At 36.6% G+C, this 19,342-nt stretch overlaps 1 protein-coding gene across 2 annotated transcripts; it reads right to left on the bottom strand.

Moving 5' to 3' along the window:
* Positions 1–1,642: 1,642 nt before the first annotated feature.
* Positions 1,643–19,044, bottom strand: LOC150096351 (cytochrome P450 3A31-like). 2 transcript variants are annotated; one of them, XM_090409661.1, is made up of 2 exons: positions 18,957–19,044; positions 1,643–3,495 (listed from the first exon to the last, which is right to left on the bottom strand). In XM_090409661.1, the coding sequence occupies exon 2, from the start codon at positions 3,480–3,482 to the stop codon at positions 1,950–1,952; it is 1,533 nt and encodes a 510-aa protein (XP_090265787.1). In that variant the 5' UTR covers positions 3,483–3,495; positions 18,957–19,044; the 3' UTR covers positions 1,643–1,949. The 2 variants fall into 2 exon arrangements, with proteins under 2 accessions (XP_090265787.1, XP_090265788.1); XM_090409662.1 differs by having other exon boundaries at positions 18,944–19,028.
* Positions 19,045–19,342: the final 298 nt, after the last annotated feature.

Here is a 19,342-nt window from a genome sequence, read left to right as displayed (position 1 = left end):
CTATTTGTGTTAGGTCATGACTGATAACAAATGATATAGCTTCCCTTCTAGCTTGATCTGTGAAGTTGGAGTAGGGGAGCCAGTTTATGTTATAGACGTTAAACTTTCAAAGGAGGACAATCTACAGATCTTTCAATTTTCGTCTTGATTACATTCGTTTTTAATCTTTAGTAGAAAGTATCAGACTATCTCTCTATTTTCTACTTTCCTTTCAATATCATTCAGATATTAACTATGGAATGCTTTATCTTTCCAACCCTCTGATCTTTTTTTGCCATTTCTCTTTGTGCTGTTTCTTGAAACTATTACATTTACTACTTTTTTCATTTTAAGCTTCAAGTAGCATCTTTTCTGTGCTTTTTGTTTTGATGTAATCACTCAATGCTTTCTTTTATTCTACTGTTTGCTAAACATCACTGCGTGGATGCAATGTGTTAATTTTCGTGTTTTGCGATCAACAGCATCACAATGGTCTTGTTTCCAGTACCGTGCTGTATATCTGATCACCGGGAAGGCCCATGTATTGATTGCTATTACAGTGTTGCCTCCATTCAGTATGGACTTTAGAACTTTTCTACCTCTTTTCAGATATTCAGACACTGCTTTCTTTTTTGGCTTTGAACTGAAACTATCGTGTACTTAATGAATTATTTGTGAGATTCATTCTTGGACAAGTTTTTAATTGTTTTTTCCATCTAAAAATGGATTCCTTTGCTGGCCATTATTTTTCCTGGAATGATGGAGTGTTACTCATTTCTCAAGTCCAAATTTCTTACTTCACTGTCTTCACTGACCATTCGGAGTGTAATTATCAATGACGAATTTCTTTGGATGATTTTTCGTTTAGTTTAAGATCATGCATGTATAACATATGTGATGTTTATTCTGCTTGCTTTGATGTTTAATATCAGAAGCGTTTTCCTTAGAATTAATGTTAGAGAAATTATTGTGAGGATACTGATTTTTCTGACATCAGTGTTAGGTACATTGCTCTCGTCGATCAGAAAAGAACTGAGTTCGATTCTCGTCGTGAAGAGATAAATATATACATATATGGGCTTTTTCATGGAAAAAAAGCTTTTTCCTGGAGAAATACCCTGCTATCCGACGCAGATTTTTTTCTCCAGCAAATTCGGATTTTTGATCCCTTATACAGGCAAATCGGCTATGTGAACACACACACGATTTACAGACAGTATATACTAATGATGGTGGTGGTAGCAGCGGTAGATGGCGCTGTATATTGATTATGGTAGAGTTACTTGGTTCGAGGACTAGTTAAGGGAGGCGGTGAGTTGTGATGAAGTAGTGTACCCTCACACGGTGGTCATTGGACTTGATGGTGTCACATAATAATAATACTAATACGCTTCTGGTTAGAAAAGGATGCAGTTGCTTCACAGGATTAGACAAAAGTATCTCTGTATTGAATATACGAAATGTTTCAGTGACAAGTCAAAAATAATTGTTCACCATTCTTCGTCTATACCGACTGAGCTACGCAAGCTCCAATATGTAGAGAGTGGTTGGAAAAAAATTCATATTTTGATTGTGGAAAACTATGGTGCTAATGTAATATTATTTTAGACCATTCACGAATGCACTTATGTAAGAATACAATGGTTTAAACTACAGTAGCATATAAAAATCTGAAACTAACAATTTTTAATATTGCTCTAATTACAGATACAGTTGCAATTATATAAACATTTATGTATAGCTGGAATTTTTGAGTTTTGCATAAGCTATAACAACTTTGATTTCAAAAGTACTTTGGATGCGAAACAAGCTAACGACTAAACAGCTCTGGCGTTTTAAACTTCGAATTCTTTTTTACTGATTTTTGGAGCAAAATGTCCGTATTCATTTCATCATTAAAATTTTGATTTTTTTTTTACAACTGGCCACCCTTTCTTTAGAAACAGGATCGATAACTTTCATGTTTAGTATTATGTTCTAGGTACCGCTTTTACATATACGCCATTATCAGGAGAGACAAAAGCCACAATCAAACAAGTTAAATGAATGGGATCATCTGTTTTCTCGCATGCAATCAATTTGAAGCTTCGAATAAGTCTTGCTAAAACTAGCTTAGCTTCTAACAGAGCAAATCTTCTTCCGATACAGTTACGCGGACCAGCACCAAAAGGCATAAATGCTATTGGATTGATTTTAGCTTTGTTTTCGGGTGAGAATCTGTCCGGATTAAAAGTCCAGGGATCAGGCCAAATGTTTGGGTCGTGATGGATGTCCCATACTGGCACAACTATGGACACTCCCTTAGGAATGATCTGTCCGTGGATAGTAATATCTTTTGCACATTCACGCTCAACGAAACTTGCCAATGGTGGATAAAACCTAAGCGTTTCATTAAGAACTTGATCCAGATATTGCAAGTTCTGCAGATCATCGTATGTTGGTGTTACGCCATCAGGAAGGTGGCTAGCCAACTCTTGATAAAGTTTTTCTTGAACATCTGGGTGCTTAATTAACATATATGACGTGAATGCAAGAGTACTGGATGTTGTTTCGTATCCTGCAAGAAGAAACGTGAACGCATTAGAAATGATTTCTTGATCAGTGAGAGAGTACTCATTTCCTTCAAAGTCATCACTTTTTGAATCAGAATCTAATATTAACTGAAGAAAGTCTACTCCGTGCTGTAAGGAATTGTTTCGCCTGTACTGAATAACTTGTTGCAGATTATTCACAATCATCGAATGCATTTTTCCATTTTTCGAGAATTTTTGCAGTATCATGAGAAATTTTATGATTACAGGAAACATAGTGGCAACGTCTAGGATAAAACTATTAGCTGAACTTACGAAATCACACATTGCAGAAAACAAGGGTTCGTTTACATTTTCTTGACATTTTACTTTCATTGCTAAGGCGCTCTCAGCAATTATATCCAGCGTTAAGGTTTTACACATACGGTGAATATCAAACGTGTCATTGTTCTCGGAATTCCTTTTGATACATTTCATAAAAATATCAATTTGTTTATTCATAATTATAGTAATAAGTTTGATTTTACTGGTAGTAAATGAAGGAGATAAAGCTTTTCGGACATTTTTCCATTTCTGGTTTCGAAGAAAAGTCACACTATGTGCAGTCAAGTTATTCACTGGAAAAACATTTGGCCTGTTGACGAAGTTATGGACTTCTGTAATCAAAATAGACTTAAGAATGTCCAGATCCTTTATATATAAACGTGGGTTAGCTCCTATATAGAAACCAAAAGTATTTCCATATTTCTTATGCCATTCAGACATTGCATGATTTGGTGTGTCAGCTTTATGTAGTTCATACATGTTACCTGAAAACAAGCTTGGTTCTGGGCCAGGAATTCCATAGTTTTTAAAGACTTGTAGAATTCGTTGCCTGTTGGTTAGCCACTGTATTATGTAAATGACCAGAACCAAAAATATAAGGATTCCTATGCAGTAAGTGGTACTTCCATGTAATAGAATGAAATCCATTCTTCACGTTAAGCTGTAAACAAAAAAAAAATTATTGAGAATATGCAAATAGTTTAGTGATGAACATTAAATATTGTATGTAGAATAATGATTTTTTAATGTTTACATTAAAAAATCATTATTTCGGGTACCACAACATATGTGGATGGGGTTGCGATTTATGAGAATTAATAGTTGATCAGAGGTAAAGTGTTGTCAACTGTAAACGATAGACTAGTTTATTGGCTTCTCGTGAATCAACGAGGGTAATATATTTATGCGCAAAATGTTAAAAGTTGTTTCTATTATTTATTTAAATTTAGTAACAGATACATATGCACTATCTACCATTAATTGTCGAGACGCCTGGTATTTGAAGTTATGGAACATTCCCGGTTTGTTAATAACATTAAAACCTGTGTACAGATAGTTGGAAGCAATATTTCATCGTAGCAGCTGAATACAGGTGCTATGGCAACACGGTGTGAACTCATTGACTTCGACTCAATTGGCACTCAACTGGACCATCCAACATCCATGGTTGACCATTTGATCAATAAATGGAGATGTTCTGGCATCACTAGTGCAGGAAAATACACACAGCGGCCGCTGAAAATGGCTGGCAGGTACAAGAGGGTGTTAAACCGTGTGGCACGCAAAACTGGCTACAATCGGCACAAATCATCGGTGTTGAGCTACAGACCGCCAGTACCAGCATGGTGAATACTATAAGAAAAGAACTCCATTTACTGGGTTTCTACGGAAGAGCTGAAGTGCACAAGCAGAACATCGCAACAATGAACAAGGCGACTTGTCTCGCCTGGTGCAAGGAGAGCGTGAATTAGACATTTGAACAGTGGAAAACGGTTGTGGGTGTGGATGCAGCCTGGTTAACGCTTGTTACCACAGTGTGTTGCATTCACAGCACAGTTTCGTGGTGGAGGAGTAATGGTGTGGGGTACATTCACCTGGTTTGGAATGGGCTCTGGCCTGTGCACAGTCCTGACCTAAACCCCATCGATCACCTGTGAGACGAATTCGAATGGCGAGAGCGAGTCCAGAGCGGCACGTCCTCGATCACTCGCTGAACTCAATGATGCTTTGATGGAGGAATGGAGATAAATTCCACCAGATGCCTGCCCCACATTGGTGGAAAGCCTTCCTCAAAGGGTACATGAAGTGATCAAAGTCAAAGGTGGACATATCCGATATTTGATTTTTTGCACTACAGGTTTATATTTCTGTAGCGTGATCTAAGGAGGGCAATTTCGGCTACTGTTCTAGGTGCGCTTGTATGGGTTGTAAAACTGATTGATTTTCTGGACTTTGTTCAATTTGGTACTGAAGCTGCTGTTCAAGTTGGCTAATGGTCTTCTTTTGGTGTTTCTATCAGCTATAGATTTGCGTGGACGCTTTCAGTTGGAATTTCAGATTAGACCACCATGTTTTCATGGGTTTTGTTTGATCTTTTGATTCCATCTGGGATTGACTCGGCGGAGGACGAACTGTAGAGAAGGAGACTTGAATAAGATTGTGATCAAAGTTGCCAAGCGGAGAGCCGACATCCACGGTATATTTGGAGGGAGAGTTGGTTAAGAAAAATGTTAAGAACGTTGGTAGAATGATGAGAATTGTCTGGTATTCTGGTTGATCCATTGACTATTTGTGTTAGGTCATGACCGATAGCAATTTTATAGCTTCCCTTCTAGCTTGATCTGTGAAGTTGGAGTAGGGGAGCCAGTTTATGTTATGGACGTTAAACTTTCCAAGGAGGACAATCTACAGATCTTTCAATTTTCGTCTTGATTACATTCGTTTTTAGTCTTTAGTAGAAAATATCAGACTATCTCTCTATTTTCTACTTTCCCTTCAATATCATTCAGATATTAACTATGGAATGCTTTATCTTTCCAACCTTCTCATCTTTTTTTTTTTTGCCATTTCTCTTTGTGCTGTTTCTTGAAACTATTACATTTACTACTTCGGGATAATGTTGGATAACAAGGACTGGATATTCTGTACGTATTCTCAGTGTTGCAGGGAGGTGTTGTTAAAGAGATCCAAACAGACGGTTTCTGGTTTGGATGCTTTGTAGGATATAGTTCCAGATTAATGATGCAGTAGGCAGTAGAGGAATAGTGTGTTTAGAGAGGTAGAATCTCTTCAGCCGAGCCTGGTATAGACTCCTATTAAATGCTGTAATAGATTATCTCCAGATGGAGGACCTCTTTTCTGGATCTTGGTTCCTCAACGCATCGACAAGTTCACTGTTGTTCACTATTTTCTACGGTGTGTTGGGTAAAGAGGTGCGTGTCCATTTTGAGGCCAAGGTGGATTGATGTCTCCAGTAATGATGACTGAAGTATTCTTGAAAGATGGAAATGTATGAAGTCTACGATTTCTGTTGGCAGTGCATCCTGCTGTGGTAAGTAGATAATGAAGCTATGGGTGGTTTGTTACTGCAAACCGGGCATGCAGCACATGGCCTGGTACTTTAGCGATGTTTACCTTGCAGGGGGATTGTGATGGATTTCCAAGCCGACAGCTGCTCCATGGTGCTGTTGAGCAGGTCAGTAATGGATTTCTTAAGGCCTTGGTGTCTACTTTGATGCCAGGTTCGATATCTTTTTCCCTTGAAAAGAATTAGATCAATATGATGCTGCGGTACTTGCTCAAGGATCAGCTTGTTGCGTATGACAGAGGCACATCTTATTGCATTTAGGGACAAAATCCTTAATGCCATTATGATAACGTGGATTTGGAAAATTATGAATTGATTTCTTTTAGTATTATTCATGGTATTTGGTTTCCAACACGTTGAATATATGCGTATGCGACTGCTGACCTCTGATCTGTTATTTTTGCATTTCCTTCCAGCTTCCAGCTTCCCTTCCAGCTTTCCTTTTCATTTTCCCGAACATCTGTGTTCCCTTGTTTATGGAGTTTAGCAAAGGGGAGTAATTTCGCGCTCGTGGTCTGAAATAGATACCATGACGATGACGAGTTTAATTGTTGACTTTCCGAATTTCGTTCCTTCTATTGTACCTGTTCTTCCTCGTTGGGTTGGTTGCTATTTGCAAGCGGTATGCCAGGTGAAGTTCCATCCTAAACATGAGTTTTCTTTCAGATAATGGGCCTTCATCGACGCAATTATTATTATTATTATTTTTTTTTTTTTTGTGAAGTTTCTGTAACTTGCAGTTTATTGATCAGCGTCTTGGGTCAGTTACTTGGATTGTTTACATGAACAAGGTTTCGTTTCGCTGCATACAGAGCCGGCGCTAGGGTCTTTGTCGCCCTCATGCAATGTCTATCTAAGCCCCCCTGTAACGATCCGGGCATGGTGGTTCTTTTAAGATAATAAAAATTTAAATTATTTGAAATTTCTTAAATAAATTTTGACAGAACAGCCACACGGTTCGTTGGTTCGCTAAATGTAACGAACCGGGGGTGTTGACTAGGCAGGATAATCGTTAAAAACCCGAATATTCAAAAAATTCTCAAAAGTTAAAGCAACTTTTGATAAAGCCACTTCACTTTAATTGTTGAATATAATGGTAGAGGAATTATAGCCTTCTCACCCACCCGAATCGCAAAATAAAATGAATTTTAATTAAAGTTAAAATGTATTTGAACTAAAGTTTAAAAAATTCTTGCATTTTACAAGTTACTAAATTCTTAGTAACTTGTAAAAAATTTTTAATAATTTTTATAAGTGGAACTATCTTTTAGGAAAATAAAAGAAACTCAAGATAGATGAGAAAATAAGAAAATAATTCAGAAATAATTAGAACATTTAATATAAGTATTCAAAAAATAACATTTTTACAGATTAACAGAAAATAAATTAAATTACATAAATATACTTGAATTTTTTTAAGTTAAAATGTTAGGGTTTTTGATTTCATATTCATAAAATTAGAAATAATGGTTTAACGTCTGATTCCTCACATATATCATTTTTAATAGCTATTAACGCCAAAATAACAAGCTTTTTTGTGACATATTAGTAGGTTTTAATAAATAATAAATTTCAACTTGGAAAAGAAATGTTCACGGCTCGCTACACTAACAGGTATGGTTAATAGTATTCTTAAAGCAATTGAAAAGTTAGGGAATGATAAATTATTGGACACAATAATATTAAGAATATCGAAAGGTTTTTCAATATTTAAATTATTCTTCCGAAATATCCCGGTAAGCACATAACTCGTCATATAGTTCTTTTGCATTTACGTTTTTATTGTCGCCGTCCTACAAGAGAATCTCTAAATCGTCACAATATTTTCGTAAATCTTCGTTATTAATTTATAGTATTCTATACAAGAAATTGAAATTATCATAATATGTTTTTAGTTGTTCAAAACGTTCTATTAACGAATACATTGCAACGTCTAGAAGTGTATAAAACACATTCACTCTAAATTTATCTTCTGACGATTGTGGTGTTTCGTCATGATGCTCGTAGTTAAATTGTCGTGTCTTCTTTCGTCGTCAGACTTCCGTACCAGTTTCAAATTCTTGTTCTCCATCCACCTCTTCACTCAGTACTTTTGCAGTTTTAGAACTTCTTTAAAATTTGTGTCTGATCGATACTCTTGTAAGAATATTTTTAAGTTTTCGATAGATTCTAAAGCAAGTGTAATGTTCATATTTTTGTCTTGAAGCATTTTACTCACAGGGTTTATTCTATTAAGTAAATCATGCCAAGTTATAAGAGAGCAAATAAATTTGTAGTCCTTTATTTTAGCACATAATGTTTGTGCTTCATGCTGAGTTTCTTTATTAAAATTTTCATTATTTAAAATTTCAAAACGCGCATCGTAAATTTCTCGTAACTGATATCGTAGAGGGCGGATTGCATTAATTTTACTTTCCCATCGCGTCTGATGGCGGTTTCAATGTTAATATTTTTACGATCTTTAAAAGGATTGCCCAGCGTTTGTAAGAGAATGAAAAGAAATTGTATATTTCTTGAATAATTGCAAAGAAACTAATTGTATCTGCATTCACTTTGGCTGCATCGTTAATGATTAAATTTAGAGTATGAGCAGCACGTAGCACATAAAAAGCTCGAGGATTTTTGTTTAAAAGCAAATTTTGGAGCCCATATTTTTTCCCTTTCATATTTGCCCCATTGTCATACCCTTGACCTCGCATGTCTTCAATGGGAATGTTCCATTTTTTCCAGTTGTTCCATTATTGTTGCACATAAACCATGTCCTGTGGAATCTGGTATATCTGCAAAACCTAAAACGTTTTCCCTGATCTTGACAATTCCATCACAGGAAACAAAGCGAATAATAATGGTCATTTGTTCTGTTTTACTTGCATCAGGTGTGCAGTCTAAAATTATGGAATAATGTTTAGATTTTAGATTTGATAATATAATTGTATCCCCGATTGCGTTACTTAAAGTTTCCAATATTTCATTTTGACTGTCTTTACTCAAATAGTGTACTCTATTGTTTCGTTGTAGGCTCCTTTCAACATGATTTTCTATAACGGGATCAAATTTCGCAAACATTTCAACTAATTTTAAAAAATTGCCGTTATTCCTTTCATATAATTTATCAGATGATCCGCGAAAAGCTAAATTTTGGCTGCCAAGGAATTTTATAATTTCAATCAAGCGTTCTAAAACACTCGTCCAATGTTTCTTTTCCATTGAGTCTGGAAATCAATAGTAGTTTTGTATTTTAAATTTTTATAAACTTCCTTCCATTTTAAAAATTTTTTCATGTTAGTTAAACTAGTCTCATGTCTATACAAAGTTGTACTTACATTTCTTTAATCGTTATAACCTTCTACAAGACTACTTGATTCGGTAGATGCGAAAGGTTTGCAACAAAAGCAAATAACATAATTTAATGTTTCGGAATAAATGAGCCATGTTCTTGGCACGAGCTCACCGTTTTCCATTTTTCTGTTATAATACGTGTCGCCAAATTTATGACCTTATGTATCTCTGGTATATATTACATTTTTCTTTTGAACACGCCCCATTTCAATTAAAACAGCTCGTAATTTTTCAGCACTATTTTTCCATTCACCTGGATCTTCTAAATTTACAGAGACTAATCATGTATTAGTTTCGTGGTCAACTACAACTAAATCTTCTCCTAACTGTTTTTCACTTAAAGCATGCGTCTTGTTATCTTGTTCAAAGTTGCAATAGTACTTTCATGCAAACTTGATGATATGCACGGTTCTTCAACTCTGATTTCTGATTTATCGAGTTGGTTACAATCTGCATCAGAATATTTTAATATTTTAACAAATTTATTAAGAGCCCAGTTTGTTTCTTAATATCTGCTTCTTTCGCAGCATGACGCTTACAATTTTGTGCACCGGATAACTTTTTTTTTTTAATTTTTGATTCCATTTCTATTTTATACCCACAAGATATTATTACACAACACGACACACAGACGAAATAATAGTCCGCACTGCGCTACTGTCAGTAGCCTACTGAGATGCGTACCCTATGACTGGTTAACTAGCAACAAATGTTTTGTACGAAAATTCATTTCTGCACATAAAAACCGTTCACCATTTCACTTTAGATAGACTGCAGTAGACACAACATTCTGTAGGCAAGCATTTATCCTGCTCTAGCTGCAACATTGTAAAGAGCCGGCTGATCAAAGAGGCGGAAATATACAATTTTTAAAAATTTTTATTCGGTATATCTGCCTTATTTATTTTAATATTGATCATTCTAAGAATTTTTTGTTTTCATGATAAAAAATTATGCTTCTTAAAAATGAACTTATGAACGGTTTCCCGGCGGCAGCGCCCCCTTCATAGCGACGCCCGCATGCACCGCATGATCTGCATGCCCCTTCCGCCGGCCCTTGCTGCATATCTGTTCCAAGTGGTTCGAGTGTCTGTTGCTGTGTCGTGGGAGGTGTAGGGACAGTTCTTCCTAACCTGACATTTTCGTGGTAGTAGAAGTACTCCGATATAACGGAAACGTAAAAAGTGCAGATGACGTCGTAGATACCTGTCTTGATGATCTTCGGCAAGTTGTTTATTCCATGATTGTGTGGAAAATGCATTAATGCTTGTCTTCGGAAACTTCTGATGTGATCAATTTCAGACCTTATGGTGGATGCTGACAGTAAGCCGATTAAGACGTTAAGCTAATAAGCCGAACTCGGGGGACTGGACGCCGTAGGCGCCATTGGGACAGAGCCGCCCCCAATATATACATATATATATATATATATATATATATATATATATATCAGACTGATAATTATCAGATTGATAACCTATCAGACTGTCATTGACCTGCTATTCAATTTTGGTATACACGGGATTTTGAGCATATATATATAAATTACCGACCGATTAGCATATCAGGAATCATTGTCAAGGTTTTAGAGAAAATAGTCAAGAGGAAAATACAAGATTGGATAGAAGAAAATGGAATACTATATTGGGGACAGCATGGTTTTGTGAAGGGTAGGTCATGCCTCAGTAACTTGCTCACGTATTATAACACAGTGACGGCTGAACTGGATAAGGGTAATGGGTTTACGGTGATTCTACTGGACCTTGCCAAGGCCTTTGACAGGATTCCACATGGAATTCTAATCAGTAAATTGCAGCATATGGGAATGGACATAGGGTTGGTGAGATGGATAGGAGGGTGGTTGACGGAGAGATATCAGAGAGTGGTTTACTCGGGAGTAGAGTCCACAAGACGGCCTGTGACTAGTGGTGTGCCACAAGGATCTGTTCTTGGACCACTGCTGTTTAATTTGTTCATAAATGATATAGGAAATGATCTGAGAGGAACAGTTCATTTGTTTGCGGATGATGCGAAGTTGGGTAGGGCAATAGTGAATGCAGATGACGTCAAACTTTTGCAGGATGATTTGGATAGATTGGAGGTCTGGGCTAAAGAGAATGGATGTCAGTTTAATGTGGCAAAATGTAAGGTAATGCATTTTGGAGTGAAAAGATTGGCGGCAGTTTACTGCATTGGTGGAACCGTGCTCCAGGAAATTGATGAGGCACGAGATTTAGGAGTGTTGGTAGATAAGGAATTGAAATTTAGGGGACACATTGCAAAAGTGACCAAAACAGCTCATCAAATCACTTGGTTGCTGAAGAATACGTTGACAAGCAGAGACAAGCAGGTTATTGTTCCTCTGTGTCGAGCCTTGATAAGACCCCATCTAGACTACTGTGCTCAGATTTGGTCACCTAGGTTTCTTCTTGATGGGGAGGAGGTGGAGAGGATCCAGAGGCGAGTGACCAAGATGATAGCAGGTCTGTGGAATGAACCGTATGAGAACAGGTTGAGGATTTGTGGGTTGCAAAAATTGGTTGATAGGCGGAGAAGGGGAGATATGATTGAGACATTCAAATTACTGAAGGGTTTCTATAAAATTAATTCAGAAGATATTTTTGAGAACAGGGCTGGTTGTGGGAGGACTAGGGGACATCCATGGAAACTGGGCAATAGTGTGGTTAGTAAAGGTGTTAGAGCTGGGTTCTTTACTTTTAGAGTAGTGAATGAGTGGAATGCGGTCCCTGAGTCTGTGGTGGATGCTGTGACGGTGAATGAGTTTAAGGCGAGGTATGATAGATACTGTATGAATGTCAAATAGTTGTGATGAATATGATTTGGGGCCTCCCTCGATGAGTCTAATGACTTTCTGGAGTTGCCCGTAATAATAGTAATAATAATAGTAATAATAATATATATATAACTCTGCATTGAATTGGTTAAGAGTTTCCTGTTCTTCGTGTTGAGGATATTCCATTAGGAGTCGGCTGTTCAGCTTCCTGAGTAGGATGCGGATATGTTGCTCGAATTCGGTACCCGAGAGATTCGAGTTTTCTCTTGTGTTCCATAGGTAAAAACTGTATTATTATTATTATTATTATTATTATTATTATTATTATTATACAAACACCTCCTGATGTCAAGACTCATAGATCGACACAATAGCATGATGCACTTTAATAGATATAATGGTTATTTTAATTTTAAATTGGTTCAATGTTTTAACACTCGCTACCTCATTTGGCAATAAATTCCATTCACTATCCACTTGCCACGCAGAAATGTTATGCAAACTCTGTTACGTACCACTCCTTTATTATTATTATTATTATTATTATTATTATTATTATTATTATTATTATTATTATTATTATTATTATTATTATTATTATTAATAAGAACGACCTCCAGGCAGTCCGGGACAGTCAGGGAGGCAACACACTACACGCAGGAGCTATCTTACTTATTCTTGAATTCATTTACACCGCTTGCACTCACAACATCCAATGGCAATTCATTCCAATAAGGCACCACTCTAAGAGAAAAATCTAGTCCTCCCACCCTCTTCTTATCAGCATTCATTCTTGGCTTCCAAGGATGCCCGCTTTTCCTTTCCCCAGCCTTCATAAATTGAAAAATTCCATCAACTGAATTCTGTATGAACTTTACAGAAGTTTGTAAGTCTCAATCACATCACCCCTCTTTCTGCTGTTTCCTAGTGTCTGGAGTCTAAAAATTCCAAATCTGTTTTCATAATCTGTATTCCATAATCCTGATATGATTTTTAAAACTGTCTCTTTTGGACTCTCTCCACTATATCAGAATCACAAGGGAAACTAGGAGATCACACCTGCCTTTAATATACCAAGTGAGATCTTATCAAGGCCTTGTAAAGAGACAAAATGGCATCCTTATCTTTACATATTAACATTCATTTCACCATCGAATTATCTTATTAGTTGTATTTGCAATCTTTGTTACATGGGCTCGAAACTTCAACTTCCTGTTTACTAACTTTCTACAAAATCTATAGCCTTACTAGGTTCTTCTAGCATAATCTCGCCAATGTAATACGTTATTGGATATATAATCACGCCAAAGTGAATGACTTTACATTTACTCACATCTATTTTCCCATTCCCACAATTCCAGCCTATTCAAATCCTTCTGCAAGTACCGCACTATCAGGTACATTCCTGATAGTGCGGTACTTGAATAACAGTGTACTAAGAACTGATTCTTGTATTACACCACTGGGTTAAATGTTGCAGACTAATATCCCCCGTATACTACTTTTTGATACCTGCCAGTCCGCCATTCTCTTATCCACGCTATAATCCAAACCAATATATATTCTCATTTATGCAACAGTTTGTCATGCTGTATTCTTTCAAAAGCCTTAACAAACTCGAAAAGTATCATGTGTATCCATTTTTCTTGTTTTGTTCAATTGCAACATTGTTATAGAATGCGAGCAAGTTGCAAAAACATGACCTTCCATTGTAAACACATGTTGCTCATTGCAAAGTAGAGATTCACTGTCAACTTTTTTGAATGCGAACACTAACCAAATTTTCCAAAATCTTCACCACCTCCTAAGAGACTAATTAGTCGACAGTTGGATACATCGGTCTTTGCACCACCCTTGTGCAATGGACTACCATTCATTCTTTCCAGTCTTTCAGCATCGACCCTGTTCTGAGACTCATATTAACAGCCCGGACAAAGGAATAGCCAGTTTAGCTAAACAATCTTTTAGCACATGTTATTTATCCCATCATTCCCTATTGTTGAATTCTTATTCAGTTTGTTCAACAGCTCTAATACATCGTCCTCATACTCCTGAGTTTCTCCATCCAGTGAAGAGGTAGCAGTCAGCTCAACGTTGCTTACACCAGGTTGATAGATTTTAACAAAATGGGCACATCTTTAGTTGAACAACCTCTTCTGCATCTATAACCCTCACGCCATCTGGATTTAGAAGAGTTATTCTTTCATATTCATTCTTTCTTCTGCTTGCATCATATCGATAGGATTCTTCTGGGTTGTCTTAAGCACAGAGAACGTTTCTTTTTTTCCTCAGACATTGCTTTCCGTACAACATTTGTGATTATTCTAGTCTGCTGCTTATAAATTTCATAACCAACATCATACTTATATACACGGTATTTCTTCCACATCATCATTTTCTTACGGATTTCTTGATTAATAAAATAGTACATTCGTTTGGCTCCTAACCTATTTATTCTTCGAACTCCGGGACACATTCTGATATCGGATCATTTAAGTATGGTTTAAATGCTTCTCATGCACTGTCGCAGTTCTTCCCATCCAGCAACCGATCCTTCCACTGAACTCAGTATACTCCTCAGTTGGTCATAATTTGCTGCTTTGTAGTTCAGCACCTAATCTTTTCTGAATGGAACATTCATAAACTTAGTCACTAGCCAAATTAGTACCACATGATCACTGTCACCAACCGGAGGCATAATAGTTAGGTTTTAAGTGAAACGCCCTCTGACAGTATAATCAAATCTAACACTCTTTGACATCGAGTTCCTAAAATCACACGCTGTTTGAGGCAGTTGTTTCACAGCAGCTCAATAAATTCATTTTCATTCTTCACGTGAGATTCTTCTGTTATCCAATCAATAATTAAAGTATCCGATTATGATTGCTCTTTTCTCGCTCATCGTTTCTACTTGGTGATGCATATCTTCATTACTAGTAACCGATCCACCAGGTGTGTAACAATACCCTATGTAATTGATCATGTTAGATTCCATCTCACACCAAATAACTTCAAGCTCACTTCCGCATTATTTACTGTTGGTAGCAGTACTACAATCATAGGTCTCAACCCTAACTGGATTCAAGTTATCCGACATCATTAGCAGCACTCCTCGTACTCTCCTATCCTATCTATCCTTCCTAAAATACTGCATCATTTACACTCGATACCAGTTAGTATGTCTGATTCTGATAACCAGGTTTCACTAATGCCTACAATCTGATTTCCCAACATATTAACTATGGCAACAAACTCTACCCCTTTGTTTCTGATACTCTTAGCATTCGTGTACAGACATAATAATCTACCTACATGTTCCTTTGTCTTCAGTCTAATTATACAATTCCAATAACGACTTGTTGTCTCTATCCCTTCCCTCCTTCAGTCCTTTGAAAAATATTTTCGGTTTGTTTGATAAGCACCCCTTATCAATTTATATGTCGCTCTCATTTAGCTCTTCTTCCACTTATTGACTGGGGTCTGTAGTTTACATTGTCTCGATCTGTCTTCATAGTCAATATTCCCCAAACCTGATATTGCTTTTGTGATTCATCTCTGAACATTTTTACACGGTTTCCTTCTCACCCAGGAACGTGGCTGACCAAATCGATGTGCAGTACTCCAGATGTGATGTAATCAAAGTCTTGTACAGCGGAATGACGGTATCCTTATCTCTACTTTTCAGTGCTCGTCTTAGTACACTAGCATTTCTTTGGACTGCTTTTATCATTTTTGCAATACATCTCTTGAACTTCATTTCTTTATCCACCAATATTACAAGATTCAGCGCTTCCTCCACTTCCTGTAATACAGCCTCTTTATTATGATACACACCTTTATTTATTTATTTAATTATTTGAGATCCTAAATGCAAAACCTGTGATTTACTGGTGTTAATTTGATATTCTCATTTGTCTTCCAACATTACCACTTTATTCAAATCGCTGTGAAGCACCAATATATCTGCATCATTCCTAATAACTTTTCCCAGCTTAGCATCACTTGAAAATAGGCTGAATATTAGCTTTCAGGCCACTCGCAATATCATTAACAAAAAAATTGAACAGCAGTTGTCCTAGAACAACACCCTGCGGTACTCCACTGGTAATCTCCTCCTGAGAGACATGGCACCTCTATACACCACCGTTTCATATTGATTTGATAGCCAGTTTGCTAGCTCATCAACCAACTGATTTTCCAATTCCATTTGCCATAACTTATGCAACACTTTATTATGTGCTAGCCTGTCAAATGCATTTGCAAAATCCAGAAGTATCACTTTATCACCTCTAACGAGAACTGTACTCACCTTATTATAAAATATAAATAAATTTCTAAAAGAATACATCCCTTTAACAAACCCATGTTGACCTCTATACAGAATCCTTTCCTTTTCCACCCAATCCTGTATTCCATTTCTGACCAGTCTCTCTAAGACTTTAACACCCACTCCAGAAATCGGAACTGGTTTGTAATTTGAAACATCTGTTTTGCTGCCACCATTATGCAATGGAACAATGTTGCCCTCTTTCCACTCATTAGGTTTTGTTTAGCACTCCAGACTCTCATTAAACAACCGAGTCAACGGAAGCGACAGTTCCTTAGCGCATTTTTTCATAACAGGTGGTGAAATTTCATACAGTCCAACAGCCTTATTCATATCAAGATGGCTTAAGCAATCATAGACTTCTATCTAATATACCTTCAAGGAAAGAGGTTGAAGTATCGATTCCTGAACTTCTGTTTCGTTAGAATAGTATAATTACCATCAGTATGAAAAACCATAACAAAATGTTCACTGAAAAAAGTCCACAATAAATTTTTCCTTGGTCACTCTTGCGTCATCTCTATTCATCAGAGTTATCTTCCCATAATCATTTGTTCTCTTTCTAACTGCATAACAAAAAAAACTCAGTGGGATTTTTCTTAGACTGTTTGGCCAGTCTCTCTCATAATCTAATTTCTCCCTTCTCGTTAGGCTTGTCACTCTTCTTGCCTGCACTTTATAGATTTCATGTAACTGTTCAGATCTTTATATTTTCTCCATAATCTTCTCTTCTGCAATTTCTGCTATTCATCCATTTAACACCTATTTTGTTCATCATTTTTTATGTAGTCATAGAGACTGTTATTGCCATCATAAAATGCTTCGTAACCATGACCCATGCCATATTAATTACTTTTCCTTCATGTTCATTTTCCATAGAAGTCCTTCAAGTTGTTTTCTGAGGTTTCCATAATTTCCTACCCTAAAGTTCCACACGTGCCCTTTTTCTGCATGCTTTCGCGCCTCCCATGTCAGGACTAAATGATCACTCTCATCATCTGCTGGCAATATTCATATGTTGTTAGCAATTACCTTATCCGAAGTTATCATTAAATCCAGTACATTTTGCCCACGGGTTCCTTCCATCACCAACAGTATGAGATAGTGTTCCCTTAAGAATTCAAGTAAATCTTTTTCCTTTCTCCCCTAAGCTATTTCTTCTTCCCAATTTATATTTCAAAAATTGAAATCCCCATTAATATAATGCTTTGTTACTAGCTAAACTAATTTTCCTATACATTTCTTTCTCATTTCGTTCAACATTCCAAATTCTGTAACACACTCCAACTAAATATCTCTATCTAGTAACACTTACTTCACACAAGATACTTTCAAAATCACTCTCATTTTACCCCCCTACTTCTACAGACCTACATGGACGCAACTCATTTGCTATCATCAGTAATACACCACCTCGTTTTTTATAATTTTTGTCTTCTCTAAAAATGCTATATGCCTTCAACTTCAATGCCAGTCAAGATATCATTTCCAGTCAACCACGTTTCCGATATTCATGTTATCTGAGGCTAGACTGTAACAATCAATACTATAAACTATTCTGATTAATTCGTTATACGTTTCGTATTGGTATATAAACAGAGGATGGAATTTAAAAGCTTTACCTTTGATTTTCTATTTTCCACTGCCTCCCTGTCAACATTATTTCTGACAGCCATCCTCATTCCTTCATCTTAATAACCCTCGTTTCCCTGGTCTCATACCCCCGCATTTTCATGAAACAGTATCTTCTGTAAACGTTTACTCCCGTGATTATTTAAATTCCACCCATCAGCAGCAGCATATAATTCCTTTCTCCCATCAAACTCATCCCATACATCCATACACACACACGCTAGTCCTCTCTTCCTACACATTCTAGCTACCATTCGTTCATCATCAATGCACTTCTGGTCAATTCTCCATTATCATATCTGGGCAGCACTATGACTATCATAGCACTCTTAAATCTTACAGTCTCCAACACCCTCCTCAAATTCCTTGCCACAAGATTTACGCTGCCTCTCAAATCATTCGTCGCAACCATTACAATCATTTAATCTACATTCTCACCTCTCTTTATAGCTGTTGTCACACGCTCGTGTTCTCTTCTCTGATATGATAGCTTTCGCCGCAATGAAAGAAAGCTACATATATTTGCGTGTGTGAAATCAATGGAAAGTGCGAAGTACGAAGAAAAAGAAAGAAATAGTACGGAGAGACAGGAACGCAGAATCTACTCGGATCAATTGGTATTTCGTAAATCAGGCTTAGCTGTATGCGACAAACTTGGAAATAAGAAAAAATTATTTTTCAGTTCAATATAGATATCTGATGGCGGGGTATTTACTACGAAACCACATTCCCATAATATTTTCTGATTCTCTGGGCGATCTGAACACTGTGAATCGTTTCTTAAATATAATACCATGCAAAATAGGAAAGGATTTTTTAATCACTTTTTAATTATATTACAAACTATTCAAGACACGTACCCTTGACGTTTACATAAAAATTGGAATGGATTTCAAATAAAAAAATAAGCAAATCAAAATTCTACGTACATAAATACATTACCTTCGGGTACTCTTTAAATTGCTTCTTGTGCCCAGTTGTACAACTCGATAGATAAGATCAGGTTTAAAACTGAAGCGTTCAGCTCGACTCTAATCGAGTTAGCAACAGCCATCGGTTTTGGCTATTTCATAGTAACCTGATGCAGTTAATCTTCCTAGTATTTATTCTTACAGGGAACTTTGAATTTTGATAATGATGCTTCAAGTGACCTCGGTAAACACAGATTTTTTATGAGTAGAGTAGAGTACGAGAAGGCTATTACCCTTCGCGGTGATTAAACTAGTTTTGTTAGAAGCTGACTCAACGCTGTTACCGATTTTTTTGGGGGATGTTATTGAAAATTATAATACTAATTTTTTAAGAGAGGGATTGTCAGTACCTTAATA

This window comes from Typopeltis vanoorti, chromosome 19 (assembly GCF_054136105.1).
Source record: "Typopeltis vanoorti isolate ZY-2024b chromosome 19, IOZ_Tvanoo_1.0, whole genome shotgun sequence".
Taxonomy (NCBI): Eukaryota; Metazoa; Arthropoda; class Arachnida; order Uropygi; family Thelyphonidae; genus Typopeltis; species Typopeltis vanoorti.
The sequence above is the reverse complement of the archived record's forward strand: the minus strand, read 5'-3'. Positions and strand labels throughout refer to the sequence as shown.